This window comes from Vicugna pacos, chromosome 11 (assembly GCF_048564905.1).
Source record: "Vicugna pacos chromosome 11, VicPac4, whole genome shotgun sequence".
NCBI lineage: Eukaryota > Metazoa > Chordata > Mammalia > Artiodactyla > Camelidae > Vicugna > Vicugna pacos.
The window spans coordinates 71339505-71359273 of record NC_132997.1 but is presented as its reverse complement, the minus strand read 5'-3'; the positions used below and the strand labels follow the sequence as shown (position 1 = coordinate 71359273).

At 40.9% G+C, this 19769-nt stretch overlaps 1 protein-coding gene across 2 annotated transcripts in view; it reads left to right on the top strand.

Annotated features, from left to right (window-relative positions):
- Positions 1-19769, top strand: part of MYOF (myoferlin) — a 154246-nt gene that overhangs the window by 83104 nt on the left and 51373 nt on the right. For both annotated transcript variants that reach the window (XM_006211033.4, XM_006211032.4), the window contains 6 exons: positions 1331-1523; positions 2706-2861; positions 5709-5840; positions 15456-15619; positions 18503-18617; positions 19107-19212. In XM_006211033.4, the coding sequence (XP_006211095.2) occupies positions 1331-1523; positions 2706-2861; positions 5709-5840; positions 15456-15619; positions 18503-18617; positions 19107-19212 (866 nt within the window). The remainder of the gene's footprint in view (positions 1-1330; positions 1524-2705; positions 2862-5708; positions 5841-15455; positions 15620-18502; positions 18618-19106; positions 19213-19769) is intronic.

Below are 19769 nucleotides of genomic sequence, written 5' to 3'. Positions count from 1 at the left end.
CTTCACCCTTCCAATGCATGGCCATAATCACCAAGGTAACCAAACAGAAACATCGGGTAGTACCTTTTTTTTTTTTAACATTTTTTATTGATTTATAATCATTTTACAATGTTGTGGGTAGTACCTTTCACATAGAAAATGTCTGTGAATTTTTAAGTGTGCTAAGCAAGACCCAGAAACATCTGTTTATGCTGTTTTTAAATAATCAGTTTTTGAAGAATCAAATTGATGTAAACTGTATTTGAAGAATCATATTGAATACTTTTCAACTTCAGGTTAACAGGAAATTTGTGTTTAAGGGAAGTCAGCTAGGATTTCCTTCATTTAAGAAACTGGGTGAGATTCAAACCAGTGAAAATTCTAGGTGGAGACAATGTGAGTAGAACTTCCCAGAATAGGTCGTGACCACCTTACCCTGTGGACCCACCAACTGCTCTGGTGAGAGGGAGGCCCTGGCAGAGAAGATTAATCCTCGGCCAGCTCAGCTGTTCTGGACTTCTCCTTTTCAATGGGAGCTTGGCCTGCACAAGTGTTCTTAACCTTTGGGAGCTAATGGGCCCTTCTGCATATGCGATGAGATGATGACAATGATGCTGCAACATTATTTAGACTTCACTGTACAATTGCTCTAAATATTCTCCATATATTCATTCATTTATTTCTCACCACAATCCTGAAAGGTAATATTATTTTCCCACATTTGAACATAGGCAAGCAAGAGATTAAGTAACTGGTCAAGATCACAGAACTAGTTAATGGTGGAGCCAGGATTTACACTCAGATAGTCTGCTCCAGAGTCTTCATATGGTCTTCAATATGATGTCAGCACAGACATACACTTTTCTTTGTCAGTTCCAGGGATTCACAGATTTCTTGAGGCCCTCCCACAGACTGCCTAGGGGTGTGCCCAAGTTAAGAATCCTTTGGCTAAATGATCTCTGGTGTCCCTTCCTTCTCCTTCATTTTGTGAGTCTGCACAATGATCATAGGAAGCAGAAGAAGGGAAGGCCAGTTCCTCCCAACTGCTGCCACTGTTTCTGTCTTCTTTCCAATGACTCCATGGGCTTCGGGTCAAACCCAAGGAATTGCTTGGGAATTTTCATCCCTCTGCATTCCCCAAGAGAGTTAGGAGAGTCTGTCTGGCAGGCATGTTTTGCCAAAGCCAGATACACTCAACTTTAGCTTAAACCTGGTCACATTTGTGAAGTCTATTAGGAAATTGGTGTGATTTGCAAGATCGAAACCAACCATAAATGAATTTGACTGTTCTGAAGCCTAAAAAGCTATTGTGCAAATTCTGTTTCTTTCTTTCTCTCTCTTTTTTTTAAAGGTACACGTTACCTCTCACGGAAGGCAAAGCTAACGTCACAGTTCTTGATACTCAGATTCAAAAGTTGCGATCCAGATCTCTCTCCCAGATACACGAGGCAGCTGTGAGGATGAGGTCTGAGGCCACAGAGGTGAAGCCCACATTGGCAGAAATTGAAGACTGGCTTGATAAATTAATGCAACTGACTGAAGAGGTAGGGCTTTTAAACTACATGAATGTCACCCAGTATGGAAGAGGGATGCTGGGAAATGGCATCAGGGATAGAGATGGTGGTGGGAAAATCTAGTACATTATCCTGGATAATGAGCAGATCTGACAGATGAAGAAATCAAGGAGCTACTGGGCTACGATTCTAATGGGTGAACATCACTGAGGTGAGGGCAGAAGAATTTTGAGTTGGTCATCCTGAAAAGGTCTCTAAAGTGAACAAATCATTACCATCATCGTGGTACAATCGGAGAATATTTTAAGAAGAGGATAGTGTAGCAGATCTGTGTAGTATAAAGGATTAAAATGCTGAATTCGGTTGAGGTTGAGAAGACGTGACTTTGGATCCTGGATCTACCACGTATAGGTGTTCAACCTCTTAAAGCCTCAGTTTCCCCATATATAAAATGGAGATAAAAGTTGTACTCGCTGCCCAGCATTGTTTTGTGAAGATTAAAGAAGACAGAGAGGGTAAAGGAGTTAGCACAGTACGGGGCACACACTGAGTGCTGGATAAATGCTGGCTGCCATTAAGCTCTGTGGATTAGAGAAGAAGGGAGTAGAAGACCCCGCCCCTGACCTTTAGAAGTCAGGAGGGGGAGGGTGGTAGTAATATGTTTGTGGGAGAAATACATTTGAAAAATACATACGTGATTACAGGTAATTTTTATTTTCTCTTTCTATGCTTTGGTACTTTTAACATTTTCTACAGTGAACTTATATCGCGTTTATAATCAGGACAAAGGTTTAAAAAAACTAAATATTTCATATTTGGAAAATATCAGATTGTGAGATAGAGATGCTCTGTCTGCGTCCTATGAAATATATGAAACCAGTAACCCCTTGACTGCTGTGGATGGCTTTCTTTAAATGATGGGCAAGATAAAAGGAGGTATTTCCCCAAATCCCTCTCAGAGCTGTGTAGGTAGGGCTTTTGGCAGGTGAAGCTCCCCTTCTGCTTCCCTGGGTTCCCTTTGGCCTGTCACAGGCTGCCTGCCAGCCCTGCAGGCTGTGGTCCTAGAAGATGTGTCAGGAGTTTGGGCAGAGCCCTAACCACAGTGTTTCTTTGCTAAGTGAAGCCCTGAGGGTCCAGTGAGCAGGGTCTCTGGTGTCTCTGCATATAGACTAACTCTGGCTTTGCTTCCTTTTCCATCACCCACATCACCAGCCTCAGAACAGCATGCCTGACATCATCATCTGGATGATCCGGGGAGAGAAAAGACTGGCCTACGCACGCATTCCTGCCCATCAGGTTTTATACTCTACCAGTGGCGAGAATGCATCTGGGAAATACTGTGGGAAAACCCAGACCATCTTTTTGAAGGTATGGCTTCATCAAAGCATAATGCAAAACCCATTTCCCAAGAAGGGCTGCTTTACAATTTACTGGTCATTGAACAGTCAGGGCAGTCGTGATCTATTTCAGCCCATTGTGGCCCTTCCTCTAGGGTGGTAATTCCCAGCGTGGTCTGAGGTCTGCTGGCATTCCATCAGGACACTTCATAGAGGTCTCTGTGACACTACTATTAATACGGCATTGTGAATGCTTTGCTTTCTGGCATGAATTTTCCACCTACTTGTCTCTTGCCAAGCAATGCCTCTCCTCCCTTTCCTTCTAGTGAGCATTTGGGAAATAGAGAAAAAGAGAAGGTAATATACATAGTCCATGGAATCTATGCCTTAACCAAGTGGGTCCTCAAATTGCAAAATTTTGAGAATTACTACTTTAGGGGAGGGGTTCTAAACATTTTTAGAGTCACGGACTCCTTTAAGGGCCTGGTGAAATCTCCTGGCCCTCTCTTCCAAAAGAATGCACATCTCATAAATCCTTCGCAGGACCCTGGATTAAGAACTTCTCTTGGGTGATTAAGGAGAACCAGAGAAGGGCCTGGGGATGGAAACAGATCTGAACCGTTGCCAGAGGCAAGTTTGACAACCCTGTCCCTGGCAGACTCCAACTGAGTTCCTTGGAATTTCAGGGAGAGGAATAAAAATCAAGACAAAAAAAAGCCGTCAGGGGAGAGTGTCCTCTTAAAACAAGGAGCTATCTGCTAACTTTTAATAAATGCACTCGTTGCTCTTTAGTTAAGAGGGTGAAAATAGAACCAGAGTGATTATCTTCTTTCAAGTGTCTCTTGGTGGAATAAATTTTACTTAAGATAGAACCACAATTATAATTGACCTCAGCAACGTGTGGAAGCAAACTGAGTAATAAATAAAACTTCACAGGGGGTGGGAGAGGAGGCAAAGTGGTATTCTCTGTGTTAGGTTTGTAAAAATCAGTGGATAAACAGCAAAATGCTTTTAAGAGAATGTTGTATATATTGACTGTTTGTTAATCCTCATTATCCAGTTTAGGAAGTTATTTAGTTCAGTGGGTTTTTTTTATTGGTCTTGGGACCCCTTTACACTCTCAAAAAAATCATTGAAGACCTCAGAGAGCGTTTGTGTACATGGGTTACATCTATCAATATTTACTGTAATAGAAATTATAACTGAAACATGAAAATATATTCGTTAATTTACTTTAAAATGACAATAATAAACCCATTATAGATGACCATAAATTATATAATTTAATAAAATATAACTGTATTTTCTTTTAAAAATCAGAGAGGAGAATGATACTTTTTTTTTTTTATTTTGTTTTTTCTCTGTTCTTTCAATTTCATTTGGAAGAAAGGAGGAGGGAGCCTGGCTCATTTTGGAACTTTTTTTTTTAATAGTTTATTCATTTATTTTTTGGTGAGGGGAGGTAATTGGGTTTATTTAGTATTTATTTATTCTTAGAGGAGGTAATGGGGATTGAACCCAGGACCTCATGCATGCTAAGCATGAGCTCTACCACTTGAGCTATACCCTCCCCACCCCCCGCCAAAATGATACTGTTTTATATTTTTGGAAACCTGGCTTCACAGAAATATAATCAGATTCTCATAACTGTTTCTGCATTTAGTCTGATGGAGTAAGTTGCTTGGGTGAAGTATATGAAGAGAATCTGTCCTCACATAGACACGTGTTTGGATAAGGGAGTATTTTAATAACATTTTCAGATAATTGTAGATATTCATCTTTGATACAACACCAAACTCAAGTGGTAGCTTTTAAAAGGTTAATTGCAACGTGGAATCTGAAACCATGTCAGCGAACTTTTCATTCTGTGCTACATCAAAATCCATTAGTTTGTCTTGTATTTTGAATGCCTCTTTTATCCAGGCATGATTTTTGTACCATTAAGCACTCATCATTTGGAAAATACTCGTTTGCTGAGTTATGTAAATCTTCCTAATGTTGACACATTTCATCATACAATAGAAAAAAATCACATTCATTTATATCACTTGTAAGAAAAGTCTTTATGGACTGGGAAGCTCTCAAGCTTACCCACCAAGAAAAACAAATTTTCCAAAATTCTCATTTTAACTTGAAACCTTGAAGTTTATCATTGGCAATAAAATACAGTCAGTTCTTGTCCTTGAAATGATAAGCTCGCTGTATTTTTATGTTCAAGAAAATGTCTGCCCCATATCCCAGTATGAATAACCATATTTGTCAGCAAATTGCTGATTCAGGTAGAAAAGATATTTGATTTTAAAAAAAAAGGCTGGATCAGTCCACAGCTCAATTGCATAAGAGTTTTTTCTCGAGACATACAATAATATGCAGCAGGATTTCATCACACAAAATTAAAAAGATATGTACTCAAGGGTCATGATTGAATTGGATTAGTCATTTTTACTGCTTTGTCAAGGGAATTCATAAGTAAAAACTGGCATTTTGTTTTCTTCACTGAGAGCGATGAAGAAAACTGTTAGCACCCGTGCAGTTTGGCGACTGCCTTGATTCCCGCTGCAGTGCTTGGCGTTTTATCCACTGTTGCTTTTGCACCATCAGTGCAAATGTCAGTACGGTGGAAAAGGCAAGTAACACCTTAGTATTATTAGGAAAATAGTTTTGACTCATGAAAAGGTCTCAGGGACACCCAGGGGTTCCTGATTTAGTTGTTATTTTAAACTTTGCGGAAGGGGCATTTGGAAATATTTTTAACTATGTGAGCAAAATTTGACTGCTGAAAGCAATGATTAGATGTTCAGTCTGCTTTTGGCTTGAGCTTAAAGGCACAGCTGTGCTGTGCCCAGCATAACGTGTCATGTTGTTGTGTATCTCACAGTATCCGCAGGAAAAAAGCAATGGCCCGAAGGTGCCTGTGGAGCTGCGTGTGAACATCTGGCTGGGCTTGAGCGCTGTTGAGAAGAAGTTCAATAGCTTCGCAGAAGGAACATTCACCGTCTTTGCTGAGATGGTACATTTATTTATTTATTTATTTTTTCTCTGTGATTTATCATAACATTTTGTGTATATTTCCCTCTGCTATACAGTGTAATCTTGTTTATCTATTCTACAGTTTTGAAATCCCAGTCTATCCCTTCCCACCCTCTACCCCCCTGGTAACCACAAGTCTGTATTCTCTGTCCATGAGTCTATTTCTGTCCTGTATTTATGCTTTGTTTTTGTTTGTTTGTTTGTTTTTTAGATTCCACATATGAGCGATCTCATATGGTATTTTTCTTTCTCTTTCTGGCTTACTTCACTTAGAATGACATTCTCTAGGAGCATCCATGTTGCTGCAAATGGCATTATGTTGTCGGTTTTTATGGCTGAGTAGTATTCCGTTGTATAAATATACCACACCTTCTTTATCCAGTCACCTGTTGATGGACATTTAGGCTGTTTCCATGTTTTGGCTATTGTAAATAGTGCTGCTATGAACATTGGGGTGCAGGTGTCATCCTGAAGTAGATTTCCTTCTGGATACAAGCCCAGGAGTGGGATTCCTGGGTCATATGGTAAGTCTATTCCTAGTCTTTTGAGGAATCTCCACACTGTTTTCCATAGTGGCTGCACCAAACTGCATTCCCACCAGAAGTGTAGGAGGGTTCCCCTTTCTCCACAGCCTCTCCAGCATTTGTCATTTGTGGATTTTTGAATGACGGCCATTCTGACTGGTGTGAGGTGATACCTCATTGTAGTTTTGATTTGCATTTCTCTGATAATTAGTGATATTGAACATTTTTTCATGTGCTTTTTGATCATTTGTATGTCTTCCTTGGAGAATTGCTTGTTTAGGTCTTCTGCCCATTTTTGGATTGGGTTGTTTATTTTTTCTTATTGAGTCGTATGAGCTGCTTATATATTTTGGAGATCAAGCCTTTGTCGGTTTCACTTGCAAAAATTTTCTCCCATTCCATAGGTTTTCTTCTTGTTTTATTTCTGGTTTCCTTTGCTCTGCAGAAGCTTGTAAGTTTCATTAGGTCCCATTTGTTTATTCTTGCTTTTATTTCTTCTAGGAGAAAATTTTTGAAATGTATGTCAGATATTGTTTTGCCTATGTTTTCCTCTAGGAGGTTTATTGTATCTTGTCTTATGCTTAAGTCTTTAATCCATTTTGAGTTGATTTTTGTATATGGTGTAAGGGTGTGTTCTAGCTTCATTGTTTTACATGCTGCTGTCCAGTTTTCCCAACACCATTTGCTGAAGAGACTGTCTTTATTCCATTGTATATTCTTGCCTCCTTTGTCGAAGATGAGTTGACCAAAGATTTGTGGGTTCATTTCTGGGCTCTCTATTCTGTTCCATTGGTCCATATGTCTGTTTTGGTACCAATACCATGCTGTCTTGATGACTGTAGCTCTATAGTATTGTCTGAAGTCTGGGAGAGTTATTCCTCCAGCCTCTTTCTTTCTCTTCAGCAATGCTTTAGCAATTCTAGGTCTTTGATGGTTCCATATAAATTTTATTATGATTTGTTCTAGTTCTGTGAAATATGTCCTGGGTAGTTGGATAGGGATTGCATTAAATCTGTAGATTGTCTTGGGCAGTATGACCATTTTAACAATATTGATTCTTCCAATCCAAGAGCATGGAATATCTTTCCATTTTTTAAAGTCTTCTTTAATTTCCTTCATCAGTGGTTTATAGTTTTCTGTGTATAATTCTTTCACCTCCTTGGTTAGATTTATTCCCAGATATTTTATTACTTTGGGTGCTATTTTAAAGGGGATTGTTTCTTTACTTTCTTTTTCTGTTGATTTATCGTTAGTGTAAAGAACTGCAACTGATTTTTGAACATTAATTTTGTAACCTGCTACCTTGCTGAATTCTTCAATCAGCTCTAGTAGCTTTTGTGTGGACCCTTTAGGGTTTTCTATATATAGTAACGTGTCGTCAGCATATAATGACACTTTTACCTCTTCTTTTCCAATTTGGATCCCTTTTATTTCTTTCTCTTGCCTGATTGCTGTGGCTAGGACTTCCAGGACTATGTTGAATAGGAGTGGTGATAGTGGGCATCCTTGTCTTGTCCCAGATTTTAGTGGGAAGCTTTTGAGTTTTTCACCGTTGAGAACTATGCTGGCTGTAGGTTTGTCATATATAGCTTTTATTATGTTGAGATATGTTCCCTCTATACCCACTTTGGCGAGAGTTTTTATCATAAATGGGTGTTGAATTTTATCAAATGCTTTTTCTGCATCGATTGAGATGATCATGTGGTTTTTGTCCTTTCTCTTGTTGATGTGATGTATTACATTGATTGATTTGCATATGTTGAACCAGCCTTGTGTCCCTGGGATGAACCCCACTTGGTCCTGATGTATAATCTTTTTTATGTGTTGTTGGATTCTATTTGCTAAAATTTTGGTGAGGATTTTGGCGTCTATGTTCATCAGTGATATTGGCCTATAATTCTCTTTTTTTGTAGTGTCTTTGCCTGGTTTTGGTATCAGGGTGATGGTGGCTTCATAGAATGAGTTTGGGAGTATTCCTTCCTTTTCAATCGTCTGGAAGAGTTTGAGAAGGACTGGTATGAGTTCTTCTTTGTATGTTTGGTAGAATTCCCCAGTGAAGCCGTCCGGTCCTGGACTTTTATTTGTAGGGAGGTTTTTAATTGCTATTTCTATTTCCTTTCTAGTGATCAGATTGTCCAAGTGTTCAGTTTCTTCTTGATTCAGTTTTAGTGGACAGTATGTTTCCAGAAACTTGTCCATCTCCTCTAGGTTATCCAGTTTGGTTCCATATAGTTTTTCATAATATTCTCGTATGATATTCTGTAATTCTATTTTGCTTGTTGTAATTTTTCCATTTTCCTTTCTTATTTTGCTAATTTGTGCTCTCTCTTTTTTCTTCTTTGTGAGTTTGGCCAGAGGTTTGTCGATTTTATTTACTTTTTCAAAAAACCAGCTTTTGGTTTGGTTGATTTTTTTCTATGGTCTTGTTAATCTCTATTGTATTTAATTCCTCTCTGATCTTTATTATTTCCTTCCTTCTGCTGCTTTTTGGGGCTTTTTGTTCTTCTTTTTCTAATTGATTCAGGTGGTGGGTTAACTTGTTTATTTGAGATTGTTCTTCTTTTTTGAGGAAGGCCTGTATCGCTATAAACTTCCCTCTTAGCACTGCCTTTGCTGTGTCCCATAGGTTTTGAGTGGTTGTGCTTTCATTATCATTTGTCTCAAGGTATTTTTAAATTTCAACTTTGATTTCCTCATTGATCCATTGTTTTTTCAATAACATATTGTTTAATCTCCATGCTTTTCTTTTTTTCTCCTTTGTTTCTCTGTTGTTGATTTCCAGTTTCATGGCATTGTGGTCAGTAAAGATGCTTGAGATAATTTCTATCTTCTTAAATTTGTTGAGGTTTCTTTTGTGTCCAAGTACATGATCGATCCTGGAAAATGTTCCATGTGCACTTGAAAAGAATGTATATTCTATTTTTGGGGGGTGTAATGCTCTGAAAATATCCACCAAATCTAGTTTTTCTATTGTAGTATTTAATTTCTCTGTTGCTTTGTTTATTTTCTGTCTGGAAGATCTGTCTAGTGATGTTAATGCAGTGTTAAAATCTCCAACTATGATTATATTCCCATCAATATCCCCTTTTATCTCTGTTAGTAATTTTTGTATGTAGTTAGGTGCTCCTATATTGGGTGCATATATATTAACAAGTGTAGTATCTTCATCTTGTATCACTCCTTTAATCATTATAAAATGTCCCTCTTTATCTTTCTTTATGGCCTTTGTTTTAAAGTCTATTTTGTCTGAAATCAGTACTGCAACACCTGCTTTTTTGGCTTTTCCATTTGCATGGAATATCCTTTTCCATCCTTTCACTCTCAATCTATATGTGTCCTTCTCCCTAAAGTGGGTCTCTTGTATGCAGCATATTGAAGGTTCTTGCTTTATTATCCAGTCTGCCACTCTATGTCTTTTGACTGGAGCATTTAGTCCATTAACATTTACAGTAATTAATGATAGATGTGTGTTTATTGCCATTTTGAACTTATCTTTGCAGTTGAATTGGTATATCCTCTTTGTTCCTTTCTTCTTCCTTTTGTGGTTTGGTAATTTTCCTTTGTATTATCATGGATTTTATTTAATTTTTGTGACTCCCTTGTAAATTTTTGACTTGTGGTTACCCTTTTTTGTAAATCTACTGACCTATTACTATAACTGTTTTTATTAAACTGATAATAACATGATCTCAAACCCATCCTACTGTTAAAAAATTTTTAAAAAAAGAAAAAAAATTCTACATTTACCTGCCTCCCTCTCCCACTCTCAGTGATTTGTATGTCTTCTTTTATAATTTCGTGTTTTCTTTATTTGTAATTCGTGAGTTATCACCTTTCCAGTTGTGAGTTTCTCATTTCTGTAGCATCCTGCTGCTTTTCTATTTAGAATAGCCCTTTCAGTATTTCTTTTAGCATGGGTTTAGTGTTGCTAAACTCCTGCAGCTTTTTTTTGTCTGTGAAACTCTTTATTTCTCCTTCTATCCTAAAGGATAGCCTTGCTGGATAAAGTATCCTAGGCTGCGTCTTTTTTTCATTCAGTGCTTTGAATATATCTTGCCACTCCCTTCTGGCCTGTAGTGTTTGTGTAGAGAAATCAGCTGAGAGCCTTATGGGGGTTCCCTTGTAATTCACTCTTTGCTTTTCTCTTGCTGCCTTTAGAATCATTTCTTTATCTTTGACTCTGGCCATCTTGATTATGATATGTCTTGGTGTGGGTCTATTTGGATTCTTCCTGTTTGGGACCCTCTGAGCTTCCTGTACTTGGATATCTGATTCCTTCTTTAAGTTTGGGAAGTTTTCAGTCATGATTTCTTCAAAAACCTTTTCAATCCCCTTTGATCGTTCTTCCCCTTCTGGGACCCCTATTATGCGAAGATTGGGACGCTTTATATTATCCCATAGGTCCCTTATGCTATTATCATTATTTTTTATTTGCTTATCTTGTAGTTCTTCTGAATGGGTGCTTTCTATTGCCCTGTCTTCTAGATCACTAATTCGTTTCTCTGCATTAACTAGTCGGCTTTGCACAGCTATTAGATCATTCCTCATCTCTGTCAATGAGTTTACCCATTCTACTTGGCTCTTCTTTATAGCTTCAATTTCATTTTTGACATATTTTATATCTCTAAACACTATCTCTTTTAATTCCTTCAGCAATTTGATCACTCCTTTTTTGAAATCTTGATCTAGTAGGCTATCGATGTCTATTTCATTGGTCTTTCTTTCAGGGGATTCCTCTTGTTCTTTTAGTTGGGAAAGGTTTCTCTGCTTCTTCATCTTGCTCATACCTCTCTGGCACTGTGGTTTATGGAGTATCAGTTGTCTATTTTGGATCTTAAGGATTTTATGTATCTAATGCCTATTTAGGAATAGAACTTAGGAAAAAAAAGAAAAAAAATAAGAGAGAGGGAAAGATTTTTAAAAGAAGGGAGAAAGAGGGTTTGAAAACAGTGTATAATGAATAATAGAAGAGCGAGTTGAAGCAGAGTATTAATCGGGTTGAGCCGTCCTTTTAAAACCTTTAAAAAAAAGGGGGGGTGGGGAGATGAATAGATGTATTTGAATCCTGTGTCTAATCAATAACAGGACATCAAAACCCAAGAGAAATAGAAATGAATTAAGAAGTAAAAATTAAGAGAGTAATTGAAAATAGAACAGGTAAAAACAGATTAAAAAAAAACAAACAAAAGAACAAAAACAAAAAACAAAAGGAAAAAAAAGGGGTTGTCGGTGTTCTCCTGGAGTCTGTGTGCTTTTAATGTTAAGTCCTTCTGTCTTCGTCCTGTTTTGGAAGCTCAGCTTGTTTTCATAGGCCCTCCGTTGGCGCCCTCTTCTGTGCTGCTCCCAGCACCTGTGGGCAAGCAGATCGCGCCTCCTCCTATCACGGGGTCAGGTGCAGCTCTCCTCTGCTGCGGGCGGGCGGGCGGGTCACTGCCCCTCTGGATGCCGCAGTCAGATGTTGCAGACTGGCCAGGCAGGAGGGCGGGTCGTGCCCCCTCCCAGCCCCTCGGTCAGGGGCTGTGTTCCTGCCCGACAGGCGGGGGGCCGCTCTCCCTCTGCCTGCGCCGCCGGTAGCTCCGCTGCTCTGTGCGGCTGCGCGCTCCGCCCTGGTCGCACTCCGCCCTGGTCGCGCTCCGCGGGTGGGCTCGGGGAAGACCGAGGGGCAGCCTCGTCCCTGCTCCGAGCCAAGAGATGGTACGTTTAATGACATCACTGTCTTTTCCTCTTTGTGGGGGAGTACTTTTATTTTTCTAAGGGAAAACATTCAGATGTCAAACCAACCACTGCCATAATCACTACCTAAAATCCCATCCAAGGTTCCTTAACTAAGGCGAGAGGGAAAGATGGATTGGAGGACTTACTGTCTACCTTGGGACACAGCAGAGTGACTCACACACAAGCAACCCAGGAGTGAAGGCTCTTGAGAGTTGCAGATCTTGAGAAGCCTGCTTGGGGTTGGGAGTCTTAAACCACAGAAGACTCATTCCTCGGTTAGGGGAAGCCTCAGAGGCGTTTGTCCAAGGGCAAAGAAAATGCCAGAAATAAGAGAGATAATTTGTAAATCCTTCACTAAAATTAAAAATCCACATAGTTAAAAGTTTCATTAAAGTTAAACCAATGAAAATAATTTTCATAAGCTTTTACAGCTAAAAGCAAAGTCATTTGATTTTTTTTAACCATATACTCTGTGTTTAACTTGAAGTGCTTATTGATGTAAATTTATTAGATGTATTCAGTGGCTCTCTTCTGACCATTTTCAGATGAACTCTATCTTTCTATAGATGGGCCTTTGTGCTCAAATAATTGGGGGGAAGACTGTCTTCATTCTAGCCAGATGGTGAATGTGCTCCTGCTGCCCACGACTAGCCTGACCACTGGTTCAGAATTGTGGTTCTGATCTGCTTGCTGGGTGAGAAAACCCATGGTCATCTTTTAGTTTTGCTTTTTATTTATCTAATAGTACCCAGCACATAGTAGGTTCCTATAAATAAATATTAAATAAATAAATACATGGTGGCAGAATTCATCCATCCATCCATCCATCCAAGCTTTCAGGCAGTGTTGGCTTTACGCCAGGCACAGGGGCAGGTGCTGAAGATGATGAAGAAGCCACACCCTGTCCTCAAGGATCTCATAATCTATTGCAATGATTGTAAAACTGGGTGTATTGCTAAACAGAATCCCACCCAGAGGATTTCTGATTCTGTAGCTGAGTTAGAGATTGGCACCTGCTGTGATTCCAATGTGAGTGGCTACAGGGCATCGTGGACCACTCTGAAAAACAGTGAAACCTATAGGAGGCACATACAACATTGTTAGAATGCAGGCTTGAAAGTGCAATTGGAGATAGAGGGTGTGCTGGTGGATGTAGACATCCGGTCATCAGGGCAGTGGGGAGAAGGGGCATCAGAGCACATGTGGGAGAGACTTGCTGCTGCTTGCCTGTGGGATTTCTTCGCATCCCCCTGCCCTCCAGCTCTGTGGCTGGGCCTAACCCCAGAGAAACTAGCACTGAGCAAGGAGCCACCAGTGCAGGGCTCCCTTCCATTGTTTCTCATTTCCAGATCCTTCCCTACAGTGAATGAACTTGAGTTTCAACTCATGTAACAAGATGATCCACCCCATTTCAGTTGTTTTGCATGACTCTAAGTTCCTCCAAATTCTAACAGCCTGTGAGTACCAGGAGGGGCACATGAATAACAATAATAGAAATTTCACTGGTTCTTGCCTTCCTGTGCTGATACCAGACCTCAGTTCTTGCAGAATTTCCGCCCCTCTCCCTGCCCACCCCCCCACCCCCCAGTTTCTGGAAGTCTGTGCCGCCTCACTTGTGCTAATGGTCCTGCCCCACAGCTGCTGGTTAAACGCCTTGGCTTCAAAGCCACGTGAGGCACCAGCTCCACTGCAGCTGATGCCCTCTTGTCCATGGCAGGGTCCTTACCTGAATTGGACTCCAGCCCTGCTGGCTTCCAAGCAGGAAGAATAGGCCCGAATTGCTCCTGCACTCTGTGTCCTTGTCACTTGGAAACCAAATTAGCCATTCACATGTCCCCCAAGTCTCACAGCCCTTTCTGATAACAGCTTCTGTAGCTGTTGCCCAAAGCTCAGAGCAGCATCTGAGACAGGCACTATCCAGTCTGCTTGAATCCAGTTTCCCCATCAGACCCCTACTCAAACTTCTTCCCTCCTCCTCCAGGCAAAAACTTCCGTGCTTCTTATGCAAATCATCTTCTCAGGGGGCTCATCAACAGACAAATGGAGATTTCAGCTTGGACACAAACAGGGACTCTTACCACTGGCAGATCTGAACTGTTTCAACGGTTGAAACAGTGACAAGCAGACCACTGTAGATTTATACATTCTAACTCAGAAAGAAAGACTCTGTAAACCAGAGTCTGTGGTTGCCATGAAACCTGCTTCCAGAAAGGTCTTGGTCTACCCGCCACACTCCAGAGGGGATGAAGGCTGAGAACTTTAAGGGCACACAAAGGCTGGGTGCTCAAGGATTTCCGTGTTTCAGATGGAGTCTTTGTGGACTGCGTGGGAAATGTACCCCAAGCTGTAGGCAGTAGACTTACAGATAAACTTTTACAAGACTGCACATCCATAAATGGAAGACTTTTTACAGGTATCTAAAAGGTTAGTTTCAGAGAACGATTTGGAGCCATTCAGAATAATGGTAGAAACAACTAGCATGACGTACCAGTTTACAAAAGCACTTCCACAACCATTTGTACGTTTGAGGAGGGAAGCCCCATAAAAAGACTGGCAGGACCCCTATGCAGGGCCGTTCCTCTCCTCCCACTAGCGTCGGGTTCCCTGGCTCAGAGGCTTTATGTCACTTTTTGCCTCCAAAGCAGCTATCTTACACCTAGAATTCTATTCGTTCCCTGAGCTCACTTTCCTTCACTCCTGATTGGTTACTACTCTCACTTCTGATTGATTATTACTCTCACTCCTGATTGGTTATTACTCTCACTTCTGATTGGTCCACTTCCCTAACTTCTGATTGGTCCATTTGTAGTACTTCATTTGCATGGAGCTCACTCCTGATTGGCCTATTTCTACAAAGCTTGTTCCTGATTGGTCAACTTGTACTTTATTTGCATATGATGTTGCAAAGTGTAAAACTGGCAGCCTATAAAAGGCCTGTGTAAACCTACAGACAGGGTCCAGAGTTTGAAGTGTTAACTCCTGTGCGTCCACTGGCATAATAAACCTGAGTTCTCCAACTCTCCCAGTGCTGCTTGGTCTCTCGCCCGGATCCAGGTTGCTGTCACAACTGAGCTATAACACATGTTTCCACAACAATTTGACCTCCAGAGCAACTCTCTTATGAAAGGTAGCATTATCCTCAGTTTACAGATGGGAACACTGAGTCTTAGAAAGATGGATGATTTATCCAAAGTGGCATAATTAGTAACAGCCCAACTTAGGTCCATACCTCCTGAGTATAAAATTTTTTCACTTTTTCTCATTGTTCAGCCTAAGTCCTAGATGGACCTGAAAATTTACGTGTTGGCTTTATTTCTTCCTCCCTGATGATGTTTCTCCAATTTTTTTTTTAATAGTATGAAAATCAAGCTCTTATGTTTGGAAAATGGGGCACTTCCGGATTAGTCGGTCGGCATAAATTTTCTGACGTCACAGGAAAAATCAAACTCAAGAGGGAATTCTTTTTGCCTCCAAAAGGCTGGGAATGGGAAGGAGACTGGATGGTTGATCCTGAAAGGAGGTAAGTTTTTCTGTGAAAAAAAGGATAATCATGAAGCCTTTCCCTAGAAATTGCTAAATGAATCTTCTCCACTATCATTCTTGATCATATTTATGTAACACCTGCTGAGCAGAGTCTATAGAAATTCATAAAAATTGAAAGATGTCATCAATGTCCCATAATAAGACAATCAGAAAAAAAACCTGATACTAATATTATTGAGAATATGTACTATGTGAATGTGTCAAGTAGGGTGCTAAGCACCAGTATCATCTTATTAGATCTGGATTACAGTCCTACAAGATAGAAGTGTCAAAAATCATGAAGAGTCTGAGATTTTTATCCTACTTACAAGCTAGCAGGGGCACCTGCCACAGTCTCATGGATGCTGGCAGGAGATATAAGACTCGAGTCAGAGACAAAGGGCTTTGTTACCCACAGCAAATAGCAGTACCAGAGTATCAACATTTGCTCTCATCCTCTGAGCCCCAATTCCCACAGGGTGACAAAAAGAGGGCCAGGTAACACTTGTCCGTGAAGTGGATTGTTTGATAGGAGAGGAACCCTGAGCTTTAGGGCATCTGAATCCTTTATAATGGGTAGTAAGCATGCTGACCCTTTGCTCTGGAGAGAGATGCTATGTCTCCCAAAGTTGTCCCATATAAACATCCTTGAAAAGATAGTCTGTAACAAAAGCTGTAGGGCTTGTGTTTAGAAATGCAAGCAACTCACAAAGAATTATCTCCCAACAAAAAACAGTATTATCTCCACTTTACAGATGGGGAAACTGAGACCTAAAGGGATTAAGTCACTTGTCCAAAGGCACACAGATTGTGAGTAAGTGGTATAGCCAGGGCTAGAACCCAGGTCTAGCCTGGGCACCAAGACCACCTCTCAACTCTTACACTGGAAAGTCTGCAGGAAACAGTAGAGGGTACACTTTAAATGGATGAATTGGATGGTATGTGAATTACATGTCAAAAGCAATTGTTAAAAAGAAAGCAAAAAAGAAAGAGTCCATGGGGCAAGCATGTTGGGGGTCTGGGGGAAGTCAAAGCCTGGTTTTCTAAGTGTTGCCAACAGCATTGGAACCAGAAAGCCCTCCTCTCTCCACCTCATGACAGTGTACTTGCGTTTGGAAGAAACAAGCTTGTAAAGTTGAATTTTAAGACCTCAAGCTAGGGTAGGGTATAACTCAAGTGGTAGAGTGCATGCTTAGCTCTGGATTCAATCCCAAGTACTTCCATTAAAAAAAAACAAACTAATAATAAATAAGTAGATCTGATTTTTTTTTGAGGTCCTGAGTTCCATCCCCAGTACCTCAATTAAAAAAACAAAAACAAAAACAAAAAACTAACAATAAATAAGTAGACCTTATTTTTTTTAACATTCAAAAAAAAGTTTGTTGACAATTTATTGGGCACCACGATAAAATCAAAGATAATTAAGATATTGTCTCCAATTTTAATTTTTTTAAACTTTATTGTGGTATAATTTCTGTACCGTAAACTACATATATTTCAGATGTACAATTTGATGAATTTTGATAGATATGTACACCTATGAAACCACCACCACAATCAAGATACATATTTCCATCACTCCCTAAGAGGTGCAAATTTTGAACTCAGTTTATCCCTTCCCACCTCCTTTACCCCCGGTAAGCGTTAAGTCTGTTCTCTATGACCTAATGACCTCCCTCTCCCCCAACAAAAAATTTAATTTAGTTTAAAAAAAAAAAAAGACCTCAAACTAGAATTTGCTCTCTCCACATTTGTTTCCTATAACCACACAGGCATTAAGGAAGGAGGGAAATGAGTGTGCTGGATCTGGTCTGTTAAGACCAAGTGTTTGCACGTGATTGCTTTTAATCCAGGACAGCTTGTTCTGGGTGGAGTTGGGATTGCTGGTGAGGAGGAGGGGCATGGGATTTGAATTGGAAAGAAGGAAGGAGGGAAGGTTAGTGAGCCCCGGGAAAGGTGAGAGGAATTGGGGTTGGAAAAGCAGAAGGTCAGAGCTGGATGGGACCCAAGAGGTGGCAGCCAGTTCTTCTCTTCTCCTCTGGGGCCCAGAGAAGTGATGGGCAAGCCCACTTTATACAAATGGTTGGAACTTTTTGTTTTCTGACTTCTTTCCAGGGCTTGCTTCTTAGGGGAGGGTACAGCAGGGAAAAGATGTAGAGCCAGTAAAGGCGAAAGAAACCTCTCTTGAGTGCATTCCTGGCAGAAGACTTAAGTCAAAGTTGGACCCTCTGTACTTTCCTCTCTGGGTTGTGAAAATAGTTCCAAATCCAAGAGGAAAACTGGCATGTCAGGGAGTCAGTATGGATTTCTCAAGTGCCCAAATGGACGCTGGAGGCTTAAATGACCTGGTTTGGCTGTTGGACTAGGAACCATCCAGAAAATCTAAACTCCTCCCTTCAGTTCATGTTACGTAGACCAAGGAAGCCATGAGTAAAAGTTTCCCCACTTGACCCAGGAGACTGTGTCCACTCCGTTTTTAAAAATAGGGAGAATGAAGGAAGACGACCTTCTGTTCTTTTGAACTGTTAGCCAAGAGTCTTGCTGAGAAAAAGCCGAACAGCCCTGAACTGAAGCAGAAGCCTGGAAGCCTGGTCCCCAGAAGCCGCCCGCAAGGCTGCTTTCCCAGTCCCCGCCCTGATTACCGGGCAGGAGCTCGTTTGAGACGTTCTCTGTAATTTGGGTCTCATTGTTCCGGCCCCTCTTCAAAGGAACGTCAAAAGCTGTTAGTACAAAGAGGAGTTTGGAGTGGAAAACCCAACGGGGTAGGGTGAGGGGGAAACGGGTGCCACCCCCGGGGTGCGGATGCTTCCCGGCTGTTGGAAGTAGCGGGGGTGGTCGGTGAGCGGTTCACTTTCGGTAACACAAGCCCCCTGGCCCACAGCTTGCTGACCGAAGCGGATGCGGGTCACACTGAGTTCACGGATGAAGTGTATCAGAACGAGAGTCGCTACCCCGGCGGCGAGTGGAAGCCAGCAGAGGACACCTACACAGACGCGGTGAGCACCCGCTCCCCGGATAAGTCCTGATGCATGAGCTTTGTGAAAGCATCTGTGAGTCCACCAACGCCAAGGCAGGCTTCCCTGTCTCTTCTGCTCCATCCCCTGTTCTGAACAGCCCTCATTTATAACTCAAACCTCCAAAGTGCACTGGTGATTATTTCCTAGAGAAAAGACACTGGGTCTGTTTAACTAGATGATGTACTCGGGAAAGTCTGGTAGATTGTACAATTTTTTGCTATAAATATTTATTTACTATTTAACATTTTTAAAATCATAACATCGAATGCTTCTGTCTTTAGAATGTTCAAACAGCATAAAAGAAAATGAAAACTAATTCTTCTCCCTGATCCATATCCCACCCCCTAGAGATAACCATTGATAACAGTCTTCTGTTCTGTTCATATACAAATATTTAATTTTTTTCCTCACCTGAAGAGAATTGTGTTGTTATGCCCTTCATTGTTGTTTTTGTTTTTTTTTTTTAAGAACGGTGATAAAGCAGCATCACCCGGCGAGCTCACGTGCCCTCCAGGTTGGGAATGGGAAGATGACGCGTGGGTCTATGACATTAATCGTGCAGTGGATGAGAGAGGTAACATTTTAGATCTGTTACCTGACCGGGGGCTCTGCAGCAAGGCCTTGGTTAAAAAGTTTCCTTGGGAGGGAGGAGTCTCACCCCTTTTGGTCTAAGACAGCCAGGTGCATGGTGTTGTTACCTGTGGCTATTCAGATGCACAATGTGAAAGACAAGCAAGTGCTTGGACAAGTGCAGGGTGGGGGGCCACCAAGAGTGAAAGATACAAGGTAACAGGGTACCAGGTGGCTGGGCTTTGAGATGCTGGGGACCCCGGATGAGAATTTGGGAAGGAATTGGAGTTTGGATTTTCTCTAAAAACCAAACCAGACCCTCCCTGGAAACATCCCACTCAGGGGCCTCGTAGCTCAGAAAAGAACTGCAAAATGCCCTAAAAGTCATCCTGTTCAGCAATGATGCAGACTACTGACACAGCTTCTGTGGATGGTATTGTTTGTTCTTTTCTGTGAATAATACTCTGAAGTTAAATGAGCTATAACATTTAGAATTATTGAAAAAGAAATTTTGATTTTTTAATTTCTTATAAGAGGGAGTAGGACACAGAAAGAACTAGC